General features: G+C 43.6%; 1 protein-coding gene across 1 annotated transcript in view; it reads left to right on the forward strand.

The window, feature by feature from the left end:
* The first annotated feature begins 274 nt into the window (after positions 1-274).
* Positions 275-27,564, forward strand: part of CLU (clusterin) — a 34,005-nt gene continuing 6,715 nt past the window's right edge. Inside the window, exons 1-6 of the mRNA XM_036751740.1 lie at positions 275-609; positions 10,571-10,699; positions 16,863-17,011; positions 19,867-20,037; positions 22,310-22,739; positions 25,914-26,021. Coding sequence (XP_036607635.1) covers positions 10,612-10,699; positions 16,863-17,011; positions 19,867-20,037; positions 22,310-22,739; positions 25,914-26,021 — 946 coding nt within the window. The 5' untranslated portion in view covers positions 275-609; positions 10,571-10,611. The remainder of the gene's footprint in view (positions 610-10,570; positions 10,700-16,862; positions 17,012-19,866; positions 20,038-22,309; positions 22,740-25,913; positions 26,022-27,564) is intronic.

The following is a 27,564-nucleotide window of genomic DNA, read 5'->3' on the forward strand; positions in this document are numbered from 1 at the left end:
CTTCCCCCATTGTCTCTAGAATGAAAAACAAAACCCTCCCCCTCGCAGGCAGGCTCTTGGAAAATGCCCTCCCCGGGTTGAATGACTTTGGGGGTATACAACGTATGTACTGCTGTAAGAAAGACACCTCCCTCTGGGTGCGGGGGTCACTTTCCCAACTTTTGCATTAATCCCCGCTCCCCTAAATCTTGTCCCTTTTGCCTTTCTCTGCCCTTGCGCAAAGACGAGTGATGCCACAACGCTCGCTCTCCCCACGCCTCTCCTTCGCTGCCTTGCTGCAGGTCAGCGGCTGGCGCCCTGGTAAGCCGCAGTCCTTTTCTTCCTCCATCCACAGAGCGCAGGTGCCCCCTGCTGCCACTCCTTCTCCCGCCGCAGCCTGCCTTGACTCGAGCTGCCAGCTTCCAGAACGCTCCCTGAACGTTTCCAGGGCATTCTTTGTGTATGACTCATTAAGGTTTGCAGACGGGAGTGAGAGAGGCAGGGGTGCGTGCGCAGAGGGTTATAAATACTGCCTACAGCGCCAGCCATCAGACATCATCAAGGGCGCAGGGAAGGAAGGAGTGGAGAGGAGAGGAGCAGAGCTGGGCCTCCCGGCATCCTCTTGACAGGGTGAGATGCTTTGTAAAATCCCTCTCAACTGCAAAGATTTGGCAAAGAAATAGATGGGGAGGACTTGCTGGGGGCTATGCACCTGTCTCAGGAATCATCTGCTTTTAGCGTTACCAGAACTGGGGAGATACAGTTTCTTACAGGAGGGAAGGGATGTCTGTGACTGTGCTCAAGGGGCGTCTGTGGGCTCAGGTAGATTGCATTCTGAGAGACTGGAGAGGGCCCTGAACTGGGAGTTGGGAAACTTGGCTTGTAATACTAACTGCCTCTAATTATCTGCATGAGTTCCTAGGCAAGTCATTTTCCTTTCCTGGGCCTCAGTTTCCCCATCTGTAAAAAATCAGGCAAGATAATTAGACAAGATAACTTCAGAATTCTTTTCTTTTTCTTTCTCTTTCCTTTCTTTCCTTCTTCCTCCCTCCCTACCTCTCTCCCTCCCTCCCTCTCTCCCTCACTTTCTTTTTCTTTCTTTCTTTCTTCCTTCCTTCCTTCCTTCCTTCCTTCCTTCCTTCCTTCCTTTCTTTCTTTCTTTCTTTCTTTCTTTCTTTCTTTCTTTCTTTCTTTCTTTCTTTCTTTTCTTTCTTTCCTTTTCTTTTTCTTCTTTTTCTTTGTTTCCTTAACATTTGATGATTCTACTTGGGCTGTGAGGTTTCTAAATCAGAGATGAAATCTGTGAGGCAATACCTACCTGACAGGGAGGTCTGGGAGGCTTAGATGAGCAAATAATGGAAGTCGAGGGCTTTGTAAACTTTAAATTGTGATAGAAATGCCAGCTATTATTATTATTTCTATCACTATGTTTTAGGCTCAAAGTCATTCTGAGCCTTCGATTCCTCACCTGGAAAATGGTCCTAGTGACAGAACACATCTCCTAGGAAGGTTGGAGGATCGAATGAGATAATATATTTCAGATGTTTTCTGCCCCTTAAAGTGCTATGTAAAGATCAGGCACTGCTGTTATTGCTGGTATCATTATAATTTTCTCATTCTGATCTTCAATGGGCTAGAGAGAAATGGTTCTTGGACAAGTTATTATCTTTATATCATTCGTTCCTATTGTTATTATACCTTGGCATAGTCTTTGGCTCCTCCTCTGCCCAGGTAAGGGGTATCCAGGTGTCTAGTGACTAGATGACAATTATATTTGACTTTTACCCTCTCTTCTTTCCTTCCCTCTTTCCCCATGGGATGAAGAATGAATGAGAAGTAACCTTTGTGAAGAGAGCTGAGAGGATGATTTATAAAGAACTCTCTGGGTCCACCCATTCCTATAGCTATCCTTTCTCTTCAGTGGGGAGAACCCTGAACTTGGCAGTCAGAGGACCCAGGTTTGAATCCTGGCGATGGTATGCCCCACCTGTGTTACCTCAGGTGAATCATTTTCACCTTCCTGAGCCCCGGGTTTCTGATATGCAAAATGAGACTAGTTGACCCATGAGGCTCCTCCCAGTTCCAAACTGATAATCCCATGATGTTGTTAACCCTTTACTGCTTATAAAATTAGTCAAGATTCTCATTTTTCCTGCCACCTTTCCTCCCGCTCCCCACCCCACCTCCCAACCAGTAAATTACAGAGAGATCTCCTAACCCCAGGAGTAGTGGAAACTCCCATATGGCTTGATAGAAATGGGTGTTGGCAGCAACTGGGAAGATTTTCTGTCTTTCTGCCAGGGGAGGTCACTATGACCTGCATTGGGGGCAAACAAGAAAGTACAATGTAAATGTAAAATGCGGGGTCCCTGCTTCATATTCCTTACAACTGGTCAACTGGAACAAGGCAGATTGCTGCCAGAGAAGAAAGGCACGCCCTTTTTAGTTAATTGACTGAGGCCAAACATTCTCCCTTGGTTGTAAGTCTTGGAACAAGGAAGATTTCCCTCAGGGTCTTTCCTTCCTCCATGCTTTTCAGACAAGTAGTTAAATCTTCTTGGAACTGATAGTAAAGCAGCTTTGTGACTCTAGGAAAGTTTTGGTGTCTAGATCTTTGGGCTGCAGTCCTGACCTATGCCACTAACTCCCTGTGTGACCCTGGGCAAATCATTGTACTTTTCTGGGTTCCAGTAACCCACTTGCAAAAAGAGGGGGAAGGGAGATGCTAGATCATCTCTGAGGTGCATTCTGGCCATAACTCATAGCTAGACTCAGAGTCTTTTTGGTGTGTCATTATCTCCAAATCACCTAGAAGAGTCAGGACTTGGTAGCATCAGCAGTTCATACTACAGCAGCTCTAGAGCTGGCAGCAAATGCAGTGGGCATCTAGTCCATCTCCGCCATTTAATGGATGAAGAAACTGAGGCCCAGTTATGAGAAGTGGCTTTACCCAGACAGTAAGCAATGAAAGGTAGGCTTTGAAATCCTGGGGCTTATGATTACCCGATCAAAGACAAAAGGTGAGCCTAGAGGCAGGGGGATAATATTGTGTAGGGATGAAGCTTCCACATAAGCCTCTAATGCTCTAAGTAATCACCCCTATCCGTGCCTTCTTGGCTACCACTGGTGGAGGCTACCCAGAGCCCATAGGCAAGCCCAAAATCGGCTTGTTCTTCCTATCCTTTCCTGTGAAGTACTTTGAGCTCTGTGATAATGTAACTTATTGTAAGATTTAAAGCTAAAATTAGCTAACATTTGCTTTAAAATGTGCAAATCACTATATATAATATACAACATAAGTATATATATATATATAATTGTCATCTATATGTAATATATATGTATTGTGTGTATATATATATATATATATATATATATATATAATATACGTGTGTGTGTGCATGTGTGTGTATAAAATCTTGTTTGACCCTCACAGCAACCTTGGGAAGTATTTTTCCCATTTTACAGGTGAGGAAACTGAGGACCTTGAGAGAATCTTGTCCTGGGTCACACTAGGGGACCCATCTTCCTAACTCTGTATCCACTTCTTTATCCATGATCCTACTACCTCCTTTAGGCAGTTAGGTGGCTCAACGGATAGAGTGCCGGGCCTAGAGTCAGAAAAACCTAAATTCAAAACCAGCCTCAGATACTAGCTGAATAATCCTGGGTAAGTCGTGTAACCTCTGTGTGCCTTAGTCTTCCCTACTGAAAAATAGGGATAATAACAGTACCTGCCTGGCAGGCTGCTACGGTTGTCGTGAGGATTGAATGAGATAATATTTGTAAAGTGCCTGGCACAGAGTAGGAGTTCTATAAATGCTTACTGCTTTCCCTTTTTCTCCACATTAAGCTGTCTTCTTCCTGATGAGTCAGAGCCACCTCAGCCTTCCCTTCTCCAGTTGCATGAGCAGATAGACTATTGGAACAGGAAAGGACCTTAGAGATCATCGAACATCCTCGTCTGACAGAGAAGGAAATGGAAGCTCAGGGAAGCAAACGTCTTCCCAAAGTCAAATGGCTTGTTAGTGATGGGCTGGAACCAGAATGCAAGCCAATTGTCTTTCAGCTTTGTCATTTTCTATGGCACTGTTCTGTAAGATGTTTGGATGTGTCGCTAAGGAGAATGGTGATCAGAGCTGATGATCTGACTGACAGTAGAGAGAACAGAAGAAACAAGGGCCTTCACTGTGGAGATTTCTTTCCAAATCCCTAAAACTCAAGTTAGGTTCATAGATTTTAAGCAAGGGAGGGAGGAAGGAAGGATGGAAGGGAGAAAAGAATGAAGAAAGAAAGGAAGGGAGAGAGGAAAGAAGGAAGAGAGGGAAAGAAGGAAGAAAGAAGAAAGGGAGGAACAAAGGAAGGAAGAGTAAAAGGGAGGAAGAAAAGGAAGAAGGGAGGGAGGAAGGAAGGAAGGAAAGAAAAGGAAGGAAGGAAAGAAGGAAAGAAGGAAACAAGGGAAGGAGAAAGAAGGGAGGGAGCAAGGAAGGGAGAAAGAAAGGAAGAAGTATATATTGTCTGCTATGTGCCAAGCACTGTGATAAGCACTTTACAAATAATATCTCATTTTATCCTTACAACAGCCCTAGCAGGTAGGTGCTGCTATGATCTCCACTTTACAGTTGAGGTAACCCAGGCAGACAAGGTAAGTGACTTACCCAGAATCACTTAGCTACCTGAGTTATCTGAGGTTACTCCCTACCTGGCTGCCTCATTGAGGGTGGGGATAATGTCTATTTTATCTTTTTTTTTTAAACCACAGAGCAGTTTTGTAGGCAGAATGTTTGCTGAATAAAGTCAAACAGGCTTAGTGACTGAGCATTCGAGGGTTCCACCCAACTGCAGCAGGTATTCACCTATCCCTGGATACATTGGCTCAAGGCTTAAAATTCCAGTGTGGGGGTGAGGAGGGGTGGGTGGCCAAGAACACACTGAAGAATACTGATAGCTTCATAAAGGAATTAAGCTGGAAGAACCTTATCAGCTAAAGAAATGGAAAAAGTAGAACGTATAGATAATAGATCGCTTCTTGTCCCTATCAAGGTATCTAGCAACCCCTGACTAGGTTCTCTCACCGCTACTTTTCAGCACAGAGGTTATTACTGAATCCCTATCATATTAGGATTTAGATTTAATGAACATTTATTAAGTGTCTACTATGTGCCAGGCACTGTGTGCCAAGTGCTTTACAAATTATTATCCCATTTTATCCTTATGACAACCTATCATCCCCATTTTACAGATAAGGAAACTGAGGAAGACATGACTTGCCCAGGGTCACATAACTAATAATTGTCTAAGCCTGAGGACTTTCTGACTCCTGGCCCACTCTGCCACCTAGGGCCACCTAGCAGCCTGAGACTCTGAGTAGCTTCCCTCAACTCTCTCCCTCTTCTTTTTCAGCATAAGGGTTATTTATCACTTGATCCCAGAAATGTTAAGGACAATAGCTTACATTTGTAACCTTTATAGTTTTCAAAGTCCTTTCTTTCCATTGCCTTACTTCATCTTCAAAACACCTGAAAAGGTAGAGGTCAGATAATATCCTTCCTGTTTTATAAGTAAAGGAAACTGAGACTGGAGAGAAGTAGAGTGATTTGCCTAAGGTCAGCATGACTAGGAAGTAGAAGGGAGGGATTTGAACCTGGGTCCTCTGACCTCTAGTTCAGTTTTGTCTCTACCCATAGTCCAAATGCTGTAATGTGCCACCTGGCACATAGTAGGCTTGTTGACTGTTGACTGACCGACTATCAGTGCTTGAAGTGTTGTCATGTTTCTGGAATTCCCCTGCCCGGAATATCAAATCCTAAAAGCCTCTGGGACTAATACAGGGCTGTCAATCCAAGCCAGAGGATTTTAGGGGATGGTTTGCTGCCTTGTGGAGATTTCCAGGTGAACTTAGGGTCAATCGAGGGTCTTTTCTTAGCATCTTGAACCATATCCACAGAGCTTCAGGAGTTTACTATTTAATTTGGACCCCCAGGAGCCTTTAGGCATCATTCAAGACCTCTAAAAGTCTCTAAAATTATCCTTCCCTTTCTCTGATGTCCCCCAAACCTTTACAGTTAATCATCTAAGAATAGGTATCCTTGAACAGCAGGGTATTGATTAGACCAACTTCCTGCATCCTCTCTGCTCTAAATGCCTCATCTGAGAGGCTGAGTGATGAGGGGCTGGGCTAGGTGACTTCCAAGTTTCCTTCCTTTCTTAAGATTCTGCAAATGTGTGAGGGATGGGGTGGGGGAGTCTGTCCTATAAGATTGTTAAAAAAAAAAACTGCAAGTGGGTATTGTAGGTACAGTGCTTGGCATATAACAGGAGCTAAATAAATGTTTATTGATTTGGATGCTTACTGAATGGAACGGAGTTGAATGGTGATTGGTGAGGTGGGGAGAGGAAGGAATTTCTGATAAAGGCAAAAAGCTTTCATTTGATCCAAATGCTTAGTTTGGATCAAAAGGGAAACTTGGAGTGCCTGAAACTATCTACCTCTTCCTCTTCCCTTCCCCCCAACCCCACACCTCTCCATTCTCCCTGTGGCCTCCAGGATCAAATATAAACTGCTCATTTTGGCATTTAAAGTCTTTCATAACCTTGTCCCTTTCCTCCTCTGATTACACACACACACTCACACACATACACACACACACAGTGGTGAGGCCAAATTGACTTTTTACTTTTCCTTACGTATATTCTTCCATCTTCTACCTCTTTGCATTTGCCTAGCTGCTCTCTGTGAACCTCTCTACCCTCTCCTTGCTAAACATGTTGCAGAATAAGGGTTTGGAGTACTTTTAGGGGAGATGAATTACATCTATCCTATCAACTATGCACATGCTTTGATCCCAAGGGGGGAAGGTTAAAAAAAGCCACTGTCTGGACCAGCCCTTTTGGCATTTTCTTTCTCCGTCTCCTTTTCTCTTCATGCCATACCCCCTAAGCCCATTCACACCCAGCCGTAAGGCTCTAGGCCTGTCTGAGTTTGTGACACCAGCCTTGACAGAAAACAGAATACCTGCAAGGTCATTTCAAGTCATCTGGTCTCAGAGATATAGCCCTGGATCGATATGCCTGGGGAATGCAGGGAGGGGAGGGGTGAAGATCACCCAATGGGAACAGCTGGGAGGCATCGCACCCGCTTCCCACCCAGCAGGAGCTAGCTGACAAACTAGAAGATGTTGGGGAAATTGAATCAATACAGAGCAAGGTCAGGCAAATAAAATGACATTTAGGCAGAGCTTTGGAAAGCAAGGAAGTAACTGATAGATTAGGCCGAACAGGACCAAGCTATTTTTGAATAGGGTCTGAGTAATGCTCATTCATGCATACCTCAGTCCATCAGCTTACAGAGCTGAGTTCCAGCTCACCCCCATTCCTAATGCCAAATATTATGCAAAACTGAAAGTAGATGTACTTTTTTCTTAGGCACCCAAGACTTCTTCTGTCAAGGGATATTTATTAAATGCTTACTATATGCTAAGCTCTGGGACACAAAGAAAGCTAAAAACCAGTCCCTCCCCTCAATGAACTTACATCCTAAGGAGGGAGACAACATGCAAACAGCGACGTATATACAAGATATATACAAAGTAGATAGAAAGTAATCTCAGAGGGAAGGCAGTAAGGGCGGGGGGATGGGAGACTGGGAAAAGCCCTCGGAAGGTGGGCTTTGAGCTGAATCCTGAAGGAAGCCAGACTCTGAGACCAGTAGTACATATTGAAGTCACTATTAATTTTATAACATCATAGGAAATTCAGACCCAGTGAGGTAAGTTGATTTGCCCAAGGTCACATAGGTAGTAAGTGCCAGAGCTTGAGGGAACTGGGATAGAGCGGATGGAACGTGACTGCAGGTCAGGAATTCAAATCTGGCCTCAATCACTTATTAGCTGAAATAATATTTACAAAGCACTTTCCAAGTTCTTTACAAAGTACTATATAACCATAAAGTACTATTTTTGTTGTTGTTGAGTTGTTCCAATCATGCCCGACTCTTCGTGACCCCATTTGGGGGTTTTCTTGGTGAAGATACTGGAGTGGTTTGTCATTTCCTTCTCCAGCTCATTTTACAGATGAGGAAACTGAGGCAAACAGGGTTAACTGACTTAACCAGGGTCACACAGCTAGGAAGTGTCTGAGGCAGATTTGAACTCAGGAATGTGAGTCTTCCTGACTCCACTCTCTCCACTGTGCCGCCTAGCTGCCCCCATAAAGCACTATATAAATGTTTATTACCATTGTTATTATTAAAATATAAGTCCTCTGACACAAATCCGTTATTCTCTCCACTGTACTATAACAGTATCTGTGTCTTAAGCCTTTGTTTTCTTTAGGGAATAAAGATAGAGTAAAATAAAGATATAATAGAAAAATATGGGATTTTGATTTTGCAGGCCTGAATTTGAAACCTGTCTGTTTCTGGCTACCTGTATGACTTTGATCAAGTCTCTTTGCCTCTCTAAGGCCCAATTCTTTCCCCTGCAAAATGGAATGGAAAGCATTTATTAAGTGCCTACTACATGCTGGGTTCTGTTCTAAGGGTTTTACAAATATTATCCCAGTTGATGCTCACAACTCTGGGAGATAGATGCTATTTGCTATCATCCCCATTTTAGAATTGGGGAAACCAAGGCAGACAGATTTTTTCCCAGTGTCACACAGCTAGTAAGTGTTTGAGGCTGCATTTGTACTCAGGGCTTCCTGATTCCAGGCCAATGGCTCTACCCACTGAACCACCAGCTGTCTCTGAGGGAGTTGGACTACTAGATGGTCTCCAAATTCCCCCTCCAGCTCGAAATCCCTGATCCTAAGCAGGTTGGCACAATATTTTGGACAGTGTTTGTAGGAAGGGGTATCTGGGGAAAAAAAATCACAGGCTGTTAAAATCACAGGCTGTTCCCAGCCACAAGCCGTGTGGATGGGCACTCCTGGCTCAGTGCCTCTTCGGCCCAGTTTGCTGTCCCATCCTTGCCCATCCGGTTCTGGAAAGACAGCTCAGGCAATTCATTAGTTGTGCAATTTCTTTGAGGCGCCTTTTCATTAATGTTTCTGTAAGTGTTAGGAAGGGAGCCGCTCAACCAAAAACAGATCTTTGAGGTGGTATTTGCCCTTGTCCAACTTTGCCTGGCCCCCACCCCAAGTTTACCCATTTGTTTCCCCAGTCCTTGGAATGCTCCTCTTCCCTTTTGATGGATAGATAATGAACAATTCTAGGAAAAAGGGACCCCACCTCCACCCGAGTGGGTTATGGGAAATGAGTGGCCTTCAGCTGGCAGAGGGGGTTTCAGGTCTTGTGCAACACCTCCCTTAGCTTCTGGGAAAGTATCTATTGCATAAGAGAGAGGCCCTGGGCCAGGTTTTCTGGCCCCAAGGCTATGGTCACACTGTGGCAGGTTATACTGGCTTGGAGAATAATGAAGGGAGGAGTTCCCTTTAAAAGAAAAAACAAAACAAAACAAAACCAGGCTGGTGGTCGTTCCCAAACACTGTCTGGTGGAGGCCTAAGAGACCAGAGGGGAAATTGTCTTCCCTGCAGGATTTCCTCAAGGCAGCAGCCACAGAATGTCAAGGAGGAACCTTAGGAACCATCTCCTCCAAATACTCCATTTTATAGATGAGGAGACAAGGCCCAAGAGAAGATGCTAGGTGACTTGCTTAGGGTTACATAGTCAGTTAGCAGTAGACCTCGAACTCCAGCTCAGATCTCCAAACTTCTAGGCAGGGGCTCTTTCTGTTATATTACAACTATCATTCCATTTTAGACATCATTACGTTATTTTGAACAAAGTGCAATCAAAAAGGCCATTATAGCTACAAAAACTCAAAAGAACTTGTAAATAGATGAGATTAAGTATATTAAAAATTCTCTCCATACCAAGTGAGGCAGCTAGGTAGCTCTATGGATGGTGAGGAAGAACCAAATTGGAATCCTATCTCAGACACCGTCTATGTGACCCTGGACAGGTCACTTGATCTCTCTCTGTGCCTTAGTGTCCTCATCTGTGAAATGGGGGATAATAATAGCATCACCCTCTCAGGGCTCTTGTGAGGATCAAATAGCAGTTTGCAAACCTTAAAAGCACTATATACATATTATTACTAAAAACAGAGTTTCTAGCAAGAGGAGTGTTTTCAAGATGATCAGTTTGCATCATGTGCATAGTAGAGGGGCTTTTTGTTTGTTTTGTTCTGTTTAAATAAAATTTCTTCATTACCTGCAGATTTACATTGTAATCCTCAGAAAGGCTTCAGAGAGATGTGGCCCCTTCACTCCCTGGAGCTGGCGCAGGAATAATGCTTGGTCTTCGTTGTAGGTCATCTGTATCAGTGGGCTTCGCCGTCCTTTTCTTCGTTGGGGATGGCCAAGACCTCTGCTTTATTTTATTACCAGGGTAACTGGAACCCAGTGTCAAGGAGTGATTGACTCTGCCCCTGAATCTGTTTGCATCCTGTGCCTATAAACTTGGATTTGAGTGCCATATGCAGCTGCTGTTTTCCCAGTAGGCCGGAAGGCAGCCTGCTGGGCTGTGGATGCCAGCAAGCTCTGTCTCCACGGTTACTTTGACCCATCTCCTCCTTTTTCTTCATGCAGCCTCCTTGCCTTAAGATTCTGGAACCAAAAACCAAAGGAAAATGAAGTCCCTGTTGCTACTTTTGTTCCTTGGGCTTTCGCTAAACTGGAAGAGAGGAGAGGCACTGGTTTCTCCCAATGACCTCCAGGGTAAGTTAGTGATGTCCTATTTCTCTACAGATTTCAAACTATTTTAGGGACCAGGTTGTCGATATGACCCAACCCATCAACAAGCAATTATTACATGCCTCCAATGTGCACAGCCATGGACTGGGCACTGGGGACACAAAGTCAAACAGTCCTTGCCTTCAAAGAGCTTACACTCTAATGGGAGAGGCAACATATACACATATAAGTATATACAACACAGATATCTATTAGGGAACCTTAGGGAGGAAGGCATTGGCTGCTGAGGGGGAGGGGACCAGGAAAGTCCTAAGGCAGAAGATGGTATTTGAGTGGAAAGGTGGAGGAGACCAGGGATTCCAAGAAATCACTAATGAGAGGATGAGGTACAGAGAAGGGACAGACATTTATTAAGCCCCTACTATGCGCCAGGAGCTTTTCAGATATTCTCCCATTTGATTAAGCGCACTAATACCCATTATATTCCAGGCACTCAGAAAGATGGAAAGATTACATAAGAGTAGGTTCCGACTCTCATAAAATTTACAATCTAGTTAGGGAAGGGAAGGATTAAACACACATGCACGAAGCCAGACACAAAGTCAAACATCAAACAAGCAGCAATCATTTATGAAGCTCTACAATGTTCTAGGCATGGTGCCAAGTGCTAGGCATACCGAGGCAAAAATGAAAGAATCCCTGCCCCCAGGGAACTTATCTTCTCTTTGGGGGGGAAACATAAACAAATAAATAAAGGAATAAATGAAAAAGCATTTATTAAGTGCAAAGTGCTGGCCATATAAATAGAAAAATAAGAAAGGCCCTGCTTTGAAGGGACCCACATTCTGATGGGGGAGACAACACCCAGAGAAGATGTCAGTTGCAAGTCAGAGGGAAAGGGCTCATGGTCCTTAGGGTTCAGCAGCAAAGCTGGTGATAATGCATCTTTTTAATGACATTACTCCTAGGAAAACCATGAATATGTTCACATACACATATATACATATACACACATACATATATACACATATATACTTACATACAAATATGTAAAGAGTAAATGCAGGGTCATTTTATTTCAGTGGAAGAAGGCTCTAGCAGCTGGGAAGATGGCTTCCTGTAGAGTCTTGACAAAAGCAGGGATATTCTAAGTGAAAGAGATTAAAGAAGGAGTGTGTTCCAGGCATGGGGCACAGTTTGTACAAAAAGCCAATCAATGAGCTGTCCTATGCATCCTCTGAATTCCGCACCCCCCCCCCCCCCCAGCAGCTGGCACTGTGCTTTGTATATGATGTCTCCTCCCTAAACATTTGTGACATAAAGGAATGAGCTTCCTACTGTGTCTCCCATACTCCCTCCTTATTTTTTTCTTAGGCCGCCAGCCCTAATGCCTCTGTCTGGCTTTCAAAGCCTCCCATAGTCTGACCCCACCCTACCTACTTAGCTTATCTACCATGATTCCGGTCCTGTCAGTCCAGTCTTTCTACTATGCCTCGAGCATGCCCTGCTCATTCTGGTTGCCCTACATTCACTCCCTCTGGTTCCTCAACTTGGGGTGGTTCTCATTGCTTTCTACCTCTCAAAGCCTTTTTGTTGTCGTTTTTCAGTCCTGCCCAACTTTTCATGGCCCCATTTGGAGTTTTCTTGGCAAAGATGCTGGAGTGGTTTGCCATTTCCTTCTCCAGCTCTTTTGAAGATGAGGAAACTGAGGCAAATAGGGTTAAGTGGCTTCCCCAGGGTCACTCAGATAGTAAATGTCTGAGGCTGTATTTGAACTCACCCAGATGGGTCTTCCCGACTCCAGGACTTGTGCTCTCTCCTCTGCCCCACTTAGCTGCCCTTCCAAAGCCTAGTCATCTTTTGAAAAGGACCACCACCTCCACCAGGAAGGCTTCCCTGACCACCGTTCAGTAGCCTATATCCGAACTCCTTTAACATATAGTCTATTTAACCCTCAATTATATACTGTTTTGTATTATTCTCTGACTGATGTGTATTAATATCATATTCTCAGCCAGATTATTACCTTTGGGGTAGGGACCAGGTCTCAAACTTCTTGTAACCTTGATGTTGAATGCCAGTGGGGTTCAACAAATCATAGAATTATACACTTTGAAGCTAGAAGGGACAGATCATATGATCCCCAATATAGAGCTAGAAGGGACCTCAGAAGCCAAACGAGGCCCAGGGAATGTAGATGATTTGCCCAAGTCTTAAGTAGCAGAGCTGAGAATGAAATCCAGATCCTCAGATGCCAAAGCCAGAGGACTCTTCATCACAGCTGCCTCCATATGTGTCCACCCATCATAGAGAAACATGACCTAAATTGAGTAATGGCAGCCCTTGCTCAGAAAGGTGGTTTGAGAACAAGGGTGCTATTATCTGCAAAGGGCACCTGCTCAGCATACGGAAGTCAGCTGCGTGGGAGGAAAAAACCGTTTATTCTAGAGGGATTGCACATTGGGCACTGGGTTAGCTTAAACCTGTTCTATTATCAAGGGAGCCGAGTACATTTTTGATATTGTGGGGCAGTGATGTGGTTTTAACAAAGATGGGTTGGGGTCTAAGCAGGGGTGTTGGGAGGCTCAAATGAGATAATGTACACAAAATATTTTGCAAACCTTAAAACTCAATATGATGCCAGTTACTATTAATATTTTAATTAATTAATTAATAGCTAATATTTTATGCAGTGCCTATTAGATGCCGATATATTATGTGCTAAGTAGTAAGTGTCTGAGGCTGGATTTGGACTCATAAAGATGAGTCTTCTTATCTCCAACTCTGGGAGGTATATGCTATTATTATCCCAGCTTTACAGATGAGGAAATAGAGGTTAAATGACTTGCCCAGGATCACAAAGCTAATAAGTGAAGATTTAGAGTCAGTTCTTCCTGACTCTATCTCGAACACTCTTTATCTACTGAGCCACCTTGCTGCCTGAGTCACTGGGTCTTTAGCCCAGGAATGATTTCATTCTCTAAGCCTTTTTTTTTTTTTGTTAAGCCATTGAGTGTTTATTAAGTGCCTACTGTGAGTTTGACAGGGTGGTACTTTCTTTTTTTCATATTTTATTATTTAACACTTTTAGTTTTCAACATTGATTTCCACAAGATTTTGAATTACAAATTTTCTCCCCATTTCTACCCTCCCCCAACTCCAAGATGGCGTATATTCTGGTTGCCCTGTTCCCCAGTCAGCCCTCCCTTCTGTCACCCAACTCCCACCCCATCCACCTTTCTTGTAGGGCAGGATAGATTTCTATGCCCCATTCCCTACATATCTCTCTAAGCCTTTTTTAATAGTCCTGTGGAGCTCAAGGAAAATAGGGCAATCCAGGAGTGCACTGATAAATGTTTAACAATTGGGGTCTCTGTGGGAGGGGTTAGAGTATCTAGCAGCTAGGTAGCACAGTGGATAGACCTCCAGGTCTGGAATCAGGAAGACTCTTCTTTCTGAGTTCAAATCTGGCCTTAGACATTTACTCGCTGTGTGACCAGGGCAAGTCACTTAATCTTGTTTACATCAGTTTCCTCATCTGTAAAATAAACTGGAGAAGGAAATGGCAAACCACCCCAGTATCTCTTCCAAGAAAACCCCAAATGAGATCACGAAGAGTTGGATATGCCTGACCAGCAACAACAACAACAACAACATACACTTTTATTTAATTAAGACTTTTTTAAGTCTAAACAGTCAGAACAATAAATCCAGCCCTGATTTGCAGCTATGGATTTTTGAGGCATCGATGCTTATGCTAAAAATGGAAGCCCTCTTGAGCTAGTACAGCTGCTTCTAGCATGCTCCTGGATCTGGGGGCTTCAGGGTACAAGAACACCTCCCTTCTCCAGAGGTCACTTATCCATCAGTCTCAATGACCTTGGGCACATTTGAAAACCTGAAAGTAAACCCAAAAGGACACTGAGCGGACCAGAAGGTGGCACCAAGGAGGGGCTCTCATGAAATGCTCAGAGCCTGTACCCTTCCCCACCAGCTTCCTTAGCGGCTACCTTCTGAGTCTTATGATTGTTTCCTGTAAGTCCCAGAAAGAGCTTTAGATTGCCTTCACCTCATTTTGGACCAGTTTTCTTGGCACAAACAGTTGCTGGATCTTTTCTGATTATGTGGAAGAAAAAGAGAGTGCATGTCTATCCATCCACTATTGCTGGTATGCAACCCCAACCTGGGCAACTAGGTGGGGCAGTAGATAGAGTGCCAGGCCTAGAATCAGGAAGACTCATCTTACTGAGTTCAAATATGACCTCAGACACTTACTAGCTATATGACCCTGGGCAAGTCACTTAACCCTGTTTGCTTCTGTTTCCTCGTCTGTAAAATGAACTGGAGAAGGAAATGGCAAACCACTCCGGTATCTTTGTCAAGAAAACCCTAAATGGGGTCATGAAGAGTCAGGCATGACTGAAACAACACAATGGCAACCACCCCTACCTAGGGTCATTGAGGGGGTGCACCCCACCTGGAATTAGGAACATCTGAGTTCAAATCTGGTCTCAGACACTTACTAGCTGTGTGACCCTGGGCAAGTCACTTAACCCCTACTTGTCTCAGTTCCTCTTCTGTAAAATGGGGACACCCTGGAGAGGGAAATGGCAAGCACTCCAATATCTTTGCTAAGGAAATCCCATGGATAAGTCCATGGGTTCATGAAGAGTTGGACATGACTGAATGACAGAATAACAACAACTCCCAGATAGGGGAGGAAAGGATGGACAGAAAGGTGGCCATGGCTGCTTCTCTGAATTGTTTTCTGCCTCACTTCTAGCCACTTAGTCCGCTCATCAGCCAACTCCAAGGGCAGGAGAAGAGGGCAAATGACCTAGGGAGTGGCTGCTTTTCTTTAAGGCTGTGAGAGTCACCAAAAATAAAAACATCTTCCCTGAACATCGTTTAAAAATAACAACCACAACCACAACAACCACAGCCACAACAACCACAACAACACTCCTAAACTGAGCTTAATGGCAGTTTTAAAAAGAGTTATAAAGTGTTTTTTCTGCATCATAATAACAATTACCTCTACCCAGACTTTTACACCCAAAAAGGAAATGACTACTTGCTGTTTTCTGTACATGGTGTTCCATCTCTTGCCTTCATGCCTTTGCCCAGGCTGTTCCCCCTGCCTGGAATGCACTCCTTCTTTACTTCTGCTTCCTTAAAATCTCAAGTGAGCTTTTTCTACACACCACCCCCCACCAAGGCTCAATTCAAAAGTGCCACCTCCTACATAAGGCCTGTCTAGAGTCACCTTAACACCTGCTGCCACTGTGCTCCTCCTGTGATGCCTTTGTACTTGCTTTGTGTGTGTTTTATATTTATTTACATTCTTTGCCACTTACATAAGTGCTTAACATATTTCCTTATGTTTTTTTTCCTCTGGATAGAATATAGGCCTTTTTGAGGGCAGGAATGGTTTCAATTCTGTCTTTGTGTTCCTCAGTGCCTAAAGCTTTTGTTGTTGACTGGTTTTTATTCACCTTGGAATTTCCTTCTCCAGCTCATTTTATAGATGAGGAACTGAGGCAAACAGTTAAGTGACTTGCCCAGGGTCATGCAGCTGGTAAATGTCTGAGGCTGGATTTGAACTCATGAAGGAGTCTTCCTGACTCCAGGTCCAGTACTCTATCTACTATACCACCTAAGTGCTTAATGAAAGCTTGTTGAATGAAGGAGTGAATGGATGGATGGGTGGATGGATGGATGGATGGATGGGTAGATGGACGAATGAATGCCTTTTTCAGCACCAAAGAAGGTGGGTAGATTTAATGGTCTGAGTGGTGAGTGAAGAAATCTGGCCATGTCTCACAACACTGAGTCACCACAAACAGGAGACACATTTGTCTCACCTTATCACTAGCTGGATCAGCCACATCTTTCTAGACTACCAAACCAAGCTTAGGATTTAGGTGTAGGCTTTCTCCACCCTAAATTCCCTTTTTGTAAATACTGACTATGAGCTGTGGCTTCCAAACTCTTATTTAAGGCTTCCCTTGACTCATTTGTAAAATGAGGGTGGGAGCGGTTTATGCACTGGTGCTGGAGGTGGGGGGGTGGGGTGGGGTGGGGCATTGCTAGGCTGCAGGGGCTTGGACTCCATGGTCCCTGGGGTCCCCACCAGCGCTAATGTTCTGTGATTGTCTCTTGGCCTCACTCTTTCCTTCTGTTGCAGACTTGTCTGCCCAGGGGAGTAAATACATAGGCAACGAATTTGAAAATGCTCTCAATGGCGTAAAACAGATGAAAAGCCTAATGGACAAGACAGGAAAGGACCGCAGAATGCTGCTTGACAACCTAGAAGAAACCAAGAAACAGAAGGAGGTGAGAATGGACAGCCCCATGCCCCAGTGCCTCTGGTGGACTCTGCCATGAAGATGAGAGAAGAGTAATCAATCTTGCCTTCGCTGGCCACTGAGCCAGAACTCTGATTTTCTTGGTTCAATTAATACTGCAGCCTCTAATTCTCCCAGGAGAGTGTCTTAACTAGCTGTTGTGGGGGTTTTTTGTTTTTGTTTTTTAAGGGTTTTTGGTTGTTATTATTTTTCTTTAAAAATGTAGTAGTTGAGTAAGCAGTGAGTCACAGGGAAGGTCTGTTTGTTTTGAGGCCTGCTAGGATTAGCCAAGAGGATCTGTCAAGCCTTTTGGACTCCAGTTTGTGGTACTGATCCTGGTCCAGGGGATATTTCCAAATTGCTAGAGTCTAGACCTTTCTACTACATCCACCGTCTTTCATTGATTTTTTTTCAGCAAATATTTATTGGTCTCTAACATGCGTAGCAAACTGAGCTGGAGAGAGCGTGGGTGGAAATGGGGATGAAAACAGAAAATGTAGTCTCTGCCTTCTTGAAGCCTACAGTTTATTGAAGATTCTTCATTATGAGACAAGCCTGGAATGCCAGAGCCAATGGTGGATTGGTAGTCAAGAGTCTGGTGATCCCTTTCCTTTTCCATTTGCTGAGTCTCCTAAGGCCATTGGGTAGGAGGAATCAAGTAGAAATGAGTTTTGGACTCTCCACAGTAAATTTTTCTGAGCAGTTCCTGGCATTGTAGCATTTTGGTGTCACATTAGCATGGGTAACTGCAAGCTGATCACACGAGATTTTATTAGACTTGACATTTTATGATGCCCATTTTGCTAATGGGGCAAATGAGGGGATAGTTATTCTCTTGTACTCTACCCAGAGATGCTGACAGAGCTGTGATTTGAACTTGGCACTTCTAGTTCCAAGGCCTTAGCTGGATCCTGTAGGCCATACAGTCTCATAAAAAGACTTGTCTAATATTTTAGAATCCCCTTCCTCTACTTGACCCTTGGAGGCTAAATGAGGTGTATGTTGGGGAATAAGTGTACCAAAGGGCAGGCCACTGTTGTGAGTATCCTTTCCCTGTTCAAGCACCACCCCTCCTGTTAATTGGGCCTCATGGCTACAGTTTTAGTTACTAGTCTACCCAGAGTTCTCATCACTGGTCATTGTCCTGGCAACATGAGCATCCATAGGCACACTTACGTTTTAGCAGCCTCCTCCAGCGGACATACACAGAGCTAGCCAGGACCTGTATTTTTCTAGGTATCCTGGCAGGAAACACTCATGCTAACAACATAGACTTGGTCACCAGCCATAGCTGGGGTAGAGTACCTTGGCTCAAATACGAACTTAATTGTACTTTCCCCATTCAGAGGCACTTTTGTACAGCTGGGTGGAGCAGTGGATAGAGCACCGGGTCTGGAGGATCTGAGTTCAAATCCGGCCTCAGACACTTACTAGTGCTAGTGTGACCCTGAGCAAATCACCTAATCTCTGTTTGCTTTGATTTCATCATTGGTGAAATGGAGATCATAATAGTACCAACCTCCCAGGGTGGGTGTTAGGATCACATGAGGAAATAGTTGGAAAGTGCTTAACCAGTGCCTGGCACATAGTAATAGTATATAAATATAGTATATAAAATATAATATAAAAATAAAATATAAAAATAGTATATAAATACTAGCAATTACTAGAATGTAATTCTTTGACAAACTTGCCAAACCTAGGAAAGTACAAGTCCCTGCTAGGTTTCTTTTATGCCCTTTGGAGGGAGCTGCTAAGGTCACTACCACAAAAGAAACCTCTTTATAGTTGCTGTGACATGACTGCTTCTAGATGGAAAGGTTGGAAGCCCTGTGGGCTCGGCTGCCACTGTAGGGACTCTGACTACATCACATGAAGCTTTTTGAAACTGAAAGTTCGGGGCAGCTAGGTGGCACAGTGAGTAGAACACTAGCCCTAGTGTCTGGAGGACCTGAGTTCACAATCCGGCCTCGGACACTTGATACACTTACTAGCTGTGTGACCTTGGGCAAGTCACTTAACCTCAATTGTCCTGCCTTCCCCCCTCTAAAAAAAAGGAACAAGGGTGGCCTTGGCTGAGAGAGTGACAACTTATATGGCATGGACCCAAGGGCACCCTCTTTCTGATAGGACCCATTCACCTGAACCTTCCTGCTCCTGCTGAAATCATCCTAGGAACATAAGACTCATCATGGGATGATCTTGGGGATCCATGGATGTCTTTTCTAGGCTTTCTACTAAAGTACCAAGTAGTAGGTAGTATCCAGAACCCTCCTGACATTTCCTAGTGACCTGTGGAGGAATTTTCATTATCTTCCCCTTGTCTTCCAATGAAAAAATACTCCAAGAGGGTGGGCAAGGGAAGCCTTGACCTGGGCTGTCTATCCAGGGGTCATGAAAGTGTATATTCTTGGGGGCTATAGTTCCCTTGGGCCTGCTCAGGTTTAGTATAAAGGAATGGAGTTGCTCTGGGCTCTCAGAGCATGATCTGGAGGGACCCTACTCCCTGAGAATGAGAATTGACTCTCCTTGGGGGCTGAAAGAATTACTGTTATATACCTGTGGTGATACCAACGCAAAAAAAATCCAGATGCTTGAATATCCCTTGTAGTTGGGGCATAGGGAGCAGGACAGGGTGGGATCAGATGCATGTGCCACCTTGGTACTCCTCCAAGGAAAGCCATCAGGAAGGAACCACATAGGCTTTTCTGGGGACATGAAAGCACAGGTTTGGGGATGAGGTGGTGATCAGACTCCCATGTCAGAATCAGGAATAAGCCTGAGGCATCAAGCATGCAGTGGCTCTGTGGATGATTTGTTGGTATTGCTTTGCCTCATCTTTAGGAAGCCATCCGAGAGGCCAAGAACCTAGAGAAGCAGATGGTTGAGAAGCCAGAGGTGTGCAACGATACCATGCTGGCTCTGTGGGAGGAGTGCAAGCCTTGTCTGAAACAAACCTGCATGAAGTTCTACACAAAGGTCTGCAGAAGTGGCTCGGGCCTTGTGGGCCGCCAGGTGAGGAAACAGCAGCCTCCTCCTTTATCCCACAGGGACTTAAGAAAGGGGACTTGTTAAGGTAGCAGTAGCCATGAATCACAGATAAATGGACTTCGTGAGCTGACCAGAGTCTCAGGCCAGTAGGTGGTTGGTAGCCCAAACTGATGAGGGCTGAAAATTCTTATTTTTAGGAGTGGTAAACTCAGGCTAGAAATAAAGCAAAAGCAGAAGGGCCTGCTGACATCATAGTCCAACTAGGAAAAATGGTCATAATAGCACCCTAAGCTTCTAGGATGCTAATTCTCCTAATTAAGCCAGCCTTAGACTTAAGACTTCCAAACTAGGCTCTTTCTGTTGAGAAGGCTGCTTCCATAGCTTTGCCTTTTTTTGCCAAAGTTATTTTTGTAGCCACTGTGTCTACCACTCCTACCTATTATCCACTTGGCTACATTCTAGATAAAGAATAAGGAGATGTTTCCTTCTGTGAGCTAAGCACAGAAAAATATACGACTGGGGGCGATGGGAAAGATGGACTGGTCATTCAATAAGGGCACGAGGTAACTAATGGACAGCCCATGTGCTTTAGTGAAATTGTTAATGTCAAGAGAATGGGAGAGGGTCCCTAGCATGGCTGGGTGGTTGTCCCTATGGCATATTTATGGAATGGGCAGTCATGCACAGTTAGAGGGAATGCTTACACTGATGTAATCACAGATCATTGCTTCTTTGGTGAGTCAAACCCAAGCAGATATGCCCAGGGAAATGTATGGAGTATTTCCTGAGTACCAAAAAAACCCGTTCTGGTTTTAGGCCAATGATTCCCTATCTTTCCTCCCCATGATCTAGATTGGAATTCTATAGGATTTTGAAACCCTAAAGCCTGAGAAGAAGCTAAGATAGATAGTGCTTCAAAAATAAAATAAAATAAAAAACCAAAAACCCACCAAAAGCCAAAAACACCTACCTACAACAAGGATTTGCACATTACCAAAAATAGCCCTTTTATCTTAAAGCTATGTGGAGCCCCTTTTCTTATTTTTCTCTTTTCTTGTCCCCAAAAAATCCAGACTGAAGTGAATGATGGGGATGGGGGCAACTACCTCTTCAGAATTGGTGATGAATTTCTGGATCTTTGGGTGGTGAGGGGTATATGGGAGGTACTTCTAGACCCAGGTTTCCTTCTTCATTTCCCTCACCTGAAAAGCTTCCCTGTTCTCAGTTTCTCTGCTCTGTGTTTGCCTGTTTTTGACTAGGGAATGGAGGCCAATGGTCTAGCCTATTTTCAGCCAACAATTGATTGGGAGCTAATACAGAGATCCGTGGAGTCTGCCTTGCTGAACACGTCAGCAAATATTTAGATAATCCATGATCCTTGCCCTCATGGAACTTAAAATTCATCAGGCCTTGAATACAACACAAGATACAGACAACTATGACACATAAAAATTGCATTGGAATATAGAGGGCAGAGGTGGTACGATGGATGAAGTGTGGGACCTGGAGTCAGGAATAGTCATCTTCCTGAATTAAATCTGGCTTCAGACCCTTACTAGCTGTGTGACCCTAGGCAAGTCACTTAATCCTATTTGCCTCAGTTTCCTCATATGTAAAATGAACTGGAGAAGGAAATGGCAAACCACTTAAGTATTTTTGTTAAGAAAACCCCAAAAAGATCCAATAAGAGTCAAGAGTCAAGACAACAAAATTGAGGAAAAAGTCATATGTGGGATCCGAGAGAGAAAATTGCTCTTACTTAAAAATAGCCAGTTCCCTCCCCTGAAATGATGACTTTTAACCTTTCCTCATTATGTCTGATTCTGAGGAGTGATTGGCGTTCAAATATAGTTTCCCATTGTGTGAAAGGGAAAGCCCAGCTGGATGAGTCATCCCAGCAGCAAGGCCTATCAATGGCTATAGATGAGGGAATATATGGAAATGATGAGTTTTTAGTAAATTGAAATAAACAAAAATACTTGGGTATATAAACCTTATTGGTTCTAAGAAACGTAAGCCCCTTGCAAATCCAGTATAAACCCAATACTTAAGGCATTTTAGTGTGGGGGTGGGAGGAGATGTTTTTAAAAATACTTTTAACTAGAATCCCACTGAGATTCCTTTATACTTATTAAAACAAATAAAAACCGTTCCCTACAATGATACCTTTAGCACTCACCCCCATCGGCACTTGGCCTGTAGAATAACTACACCCCCAGTTTGGCTCAGCTCCGACACAAAGAGTGAATGATGCAGGGGAGTTTGGCACTCAGGTGTGGCTTCTTTACTTTCCCAGTTAGAGGAGTTCCTGAACCAGTCCTCACCTTTCTCTATCTGGATAAATGGGGACCGCATGGACACCCTGTTGAAAGATGATCAGGAACAAAAACGGAGGCTGATGAACCTGGAAGAGAATTACAGCTTGGTTCAGCACAACATTGATGAATTATTCCAGGGCAGCCTCCTGTTCCCTGAGAACCCGCACCCTTTCCTCCTCAGCCCCTTTAGGGGGGTATTCGACGACTCTCCAAGGCCCCCATTCAGACCATGGTTTCTCCAGAAGCAGAGGGTGGTCCGAGACATTCCACCATTCTTCTCCCAACATCCAGTAGGTTTCCAGCATCTGTTCCAGCCCCTCTTTGAAATGTCCCAGAGGCTTATAGAGAGTGCCCACAGGGCTATGGAAAGGGAAAAACACTGGAATCTCAGCGCCTATCACTCTTCAGGTAGGTACTCAGTAAATCAGAACTATTCATTCATTCTTTTTTCTTAGATTAGTTAATTCTTTCTTTTTTTCCTTCCTTCCTTCTCTTCCTTTCTTTCTTTCTTTCTTTCTTTCTTTCTTTCTTTCTTTCTTTCTTTCTTTCTTTCTTTCTTTCTTTCTTTCCTTCCTTCCTTCCTTCCTTCCTTCCTTCCTTCCTTCCTTCCTTCCTTTCTTCCTTCCTTCCTTCCTTCCTTCCTTTCTTTTCCTTCGCCTCCTCTTCTTCCCTGCTCCTAACATTTTTCCCAGGAACTTAGAGTGCCTTGTGCCTAAAACCCACATGTCTACGTATTCAGAACAAATGAGATCATCTCATTCTTATTATAGATAAGGGAGCTAGGATTGATCAATCAGCAAGCATTTATTAGGTACTTTCTACGTGCCAGACACTGTAATGAACACTAGGGCTACAAAGAAAAAGGAAAAACCATGCTGGCCTTCAAGGAGCTCTAATTGGGGAAAGAATTTCTACATGAATAGATACAACAAGAATCGTGTGTCTTCTGCTTTGTGGAAATTGCTCTTTGTGCATGTGTGTGTGCTTAAGTTCAGAATACTTTTTTCCCCCAAAAACATAGGTCTGTACAAGATCACCAGCAAAAGCATGTTTTTGTGCTGAAGCCATGTGATGAGGTTAAGCTAAAATGGATTCCACTGCAGAGAAAGAGAACACTGGATTTGGAGTCAGAGGACCTAGCTTCAAATATTGCCTCAGTCACTCATGTGACCTTGGGCAAGTCACTTAACCTTTAGGGACCTCAGTTTCTTTATCTGTACAACGAGAATGTAAAATGGCCCCTAAGTTCCCCTCTGGCTCTAAATCAGAAGTTCCCAAACTTATTTGGCTTACTGCCCCCTTTAAAAAAAATTTACTCAGTGCCCTCCTGTAAATCTGCTTTCTTTACCCTTTAATAATTCTTTTTTACAAATTTGTGTCAATTCGAAAAATATATAAAATATATTTTTTGAAATGGCGCATCTTAAATTTAATAATTTATTGTAAATTTGTGGGGTTTTTTCCATATAGAAATTTTGATGATGCAATATTGTATCATATAGCCACATAGTATTGTATACAAGTCATTACATGCATGTATTCCTGCTGATACATGCTGGACTTCCTGACAATACACATACTTGCCTGCCAACACTTGCTTGTTAAGACCCGTTGGCAGACTTGACCACTGATTGATTATAACTTGCATTTTGTGTGTTTATGTGGAAAATAACATAATCACTGCGACTCTAACTCTGTTACACAACAGATAAAATATGTATGAACAGTTTTTCAAAATTTTCTTCTCTTCTTTCCTTATGTTTCCACAGCCCCCTTATTTTTATTCAGTGTCCTCCAATTACTCATGAGGCTAGTACCGCCCTGCTTCCATCTTTCCAGTGCCCTCTGGGGGGTACCACCCATTTTGGGAACCTATGCTAAATCTATAGTCTTTTTTTTTTTCTGTTTTGTACCAAAGACTACTGCTCACTTGTTAGAGTCGGAGAGGGATCCAGGAATCTATATTTTTTAAGCAAAATAAATTTGGTCAGGGTGAAGTGTTTGGCAGAGCTCTGCCTTGGGAGAGCCTTTTCCAGTGGGTGGCAGGAAAGTATCATTGTCAAGAAGGGCAGGACTCTTTGGAGCTTAGAATGGAAGCTTTTGGCTTTGTCTGCTGTCAGGGTTACTTAGGTGTCTAGGGAGAGATAACAACAGCAGCGGTAGTTTTGGATACATCATACCTTTCTCTTCAAACCATTCCCATTATAAATCCCAGCAGGGCTGAATAGATAAGGTCATAGATTTAAAGCCAGCTGGCACCTCAGAGGCCTCTCAGTCCAACCCCCTTATTTTAAAGCTGAGAAAATGAAATAAAGCGCCCCGCTCAGTGTCACACAGATAGGAAACAGCAGAGGGTGAGGACAGACTGGCGCTATGGGCACCCGGCATTGTGACCGTCCCCAGCTTTCTTTGCCCACGTAACCCTGTTCTAGTTTCCCCAATGCCAGAGCCCTGGATTTTTCTTGGACCTTGACAGTTAGACAGATTTCCTGTCTCCTTCCCCAGCTTAATTGTAGTGATTCCCCTTTTCTGGAGCTGGAGGTTAAAGGTGAGGGAAAGCTGGGGTTCTGTACTGGTTTCCACTTTGCTGGTTATCATGAATGGAAATGCCTTAAAATCAAGGATTATTTCTTTCTCAAAGACCTAGCCTTAAACCCAATTTACTCTGGATCCTGTGGTTTGGACAATGATCCCTGCCTAAACATCATTTAATGGTTATTTTTTGGGCTCTCCTAACTCAGAGTGAATGTAAATAGTAACTGTTTCTCTTTTGGCCAGAAACCATGAGGGTCTTACCCTCCAAATTTGATTTTTGTTTTTATTAAAGAGGCCATCCCTTGACTCACTTCTTAAAGAGGCCTGTTCACTGAATGGTCTTTGCCTCATTCAAGGTGAGAACCTGAAAAGATTTTAGACTAAAAGGGCAAGGTCTCCCATTGTATCCTGGGCCATCTCCAGTTGTCCTGATCAATATCAGGCCACTTGGACCCAGATGGCTCTGGAGGAGAAAGTGAGGCTGGTGACCTTGCACAGCCCTCCGTCACCCAAATCAAAATCAACTGCGAGTCATGTCATCATTCCCCTGATGCCATGGTCCTCTTCGAGAACGAAGGACAAACCACAACCACAATCCCTCACATACAGCACAGTGCCTGGCACATAGTAGGTACTTAATACAGAACTGAATATCTGATTCCTTTCCTAGTTGGGTTTTTGGCTAGCCTCCAAGGCAACACCAGTGGATATGAATAAATTAAATGAGTGAAGAGAAAGTAGCCTCTGTATTTGAATATGTTCCTTAATGATTTCAAAGATGCCTTCAAGCTCTATAATCTTATGTTTCTATCCTAGAAGAATGATGCTTTAGTTACCAATTTTGTTTCTTCCTATAAACTTCAGTCTCTATATTTGTACAAAACATTGGGTTAGAAAGGTGAGGAGGTAAGGAAGAGAAGTAGGAATGAAGAAATGTGTTTTCAGAGGAGAAGGATATATATGGACGATAGGAACAGTCTTTCCTCTGATGGCTGACCAACAGTCAAACAGTGACAAGATGCAATTTTCTTCTTCCTTTGTCCCTAGACAATGGCACTAATGATCGCATGGTATGCCGGGAGATCCGCCGCAACTCAGCAGGATGCTTGAAGATGAAGGATCAATGTGAGAAGTGCCGGGAGATTTTGTCAGTAGGTAAGGAAGCATGGGGAAAGTATTTTTCATGGGTACAACATTATTCATAATGACTAATTGCTCAAAGAGCATATGTATCCTTTGATACCATTCACCATACCAGTAGTACCATGGAAAGAACACTGAATTTAGAACCAGAAGACCTAGATTCAAAGCCCAGCTCTGTCATTTACTTCCTGTGTGACCTTGGATAAGTCACTTAACCTAACTGGGCCTTGGTCTCCATATCTGTAAAATGAGAGGGCATTGGACAAGATGACTTCTAAGGTCTCTACCAGCTTTAAATTTACAATCCTATGATCATTCACCATCAACCCTGTTTGTTTACCCAGACCCACACCTTTTTACTTTTAGTGTCTCTGCATTATGTCACAGTTTTATATGAACCTGCTGTTGAGGTGGGGCCCTGGGCTGACCTGTTAGGGCTTCGAAACAAGCAGGCAGTTTGTTCCTTTGAAGGCAGTGGTTCAGCCCAAGCACTGGGCTCCCTGCTCCACACGCTGCTTTGGTTCAAGCTTCCTTTCTGCCCCCAAGGAACTTCCATTCTACTTGGGAGATACGGCATGTACACAGATAAGTAGATGGAAAGCATATGAAAAGTAACCTGGTGGATTAGGAAGGCCCTCAGTAATACTTAAACTAGACTTTGACTCTATCAACCCTAATAACAAATGACCAAAGAGCCACAGAAGCTCTGCAACTGCTGCTAACTCTAAAAATACCAAAGAGCTCACATAGGTCATCAAAACCATAGTTAACTCTAAAACATAAAATAAAACAAAAATAAAACCAAAGAAAGAACAGTGGTCATAAGCAAAAAAGCTTTCTTTGTTCTGACGAAGGAGGGAAACTAGACATATTTGCCAGGGTCCCCTCTCTTAGGAGACCCACTGTAGTGTGGGCAAATCTCAATACTTGCAATCTCTATTCAGTGGGCTGTAACCCTGATAGTGAGGGGTGACAGCAACAATGAGACAAGTTTGAGTTGTAGCAGAACTTCATGACCAGAACATGGGTACTACCACTGCTTGTTCAAGCTCAGGGGCCACCTGGTGCTGGTATGAAACGATTCCATGATTTTGCTGTGGCTGAGATCATCCAGAGGCTGAGCGCAAAGGATTGTTGTTATGCCAGGCTCGGGGCACGGCTTATTTGCTGGACCTTAGCTCTGGAAAATAGGGTGTCTTCTAATAGTAAATAGAGAGGAGTAGAAAGAGAGAGGTGGTCTTGGCATGGGGATCCTAACAAAGCAAAACTTGAGATTTTATGAGGTAAGGACAGAGAGCATGTTCTATTTTTCTCTCTCCTTTCCAGATGCAGAAAGCATAGAACGATAATAAGAAGGTTTGACAACCATTGGCTTCTAGGGTCAGAATGCCACTTTAAATAACATCTCAGTACTTTACCACTGTTTTCTTTGTAAAGGCAAAAGAAATATCTTTCCCTTCATGGGTGCTGTGAAGTCCACCAGGAATCTAGAAACTTGCTTTTCTTCCTCTTCCCATTGTGTGGATAATCCTGAAACAGTAGTCTTTTCAGTGGT

This window comes from Trichosurus vulpecula, chromosome 3 (assembly GCF_011100635.1).
Source record: "Trichosurus vulpecula isolate mTriVul1 chromosome 3, mTriVul1.pri, whole genome shotgun sequence".
Classification (NCBI taxonomy): domain Eukaryota; kingdom Metazoa; phylum Chordata; class Mammalia; order Diprotodontia; family Phalangeridae; genus Trichosurus; species Trichosurus vulpecula.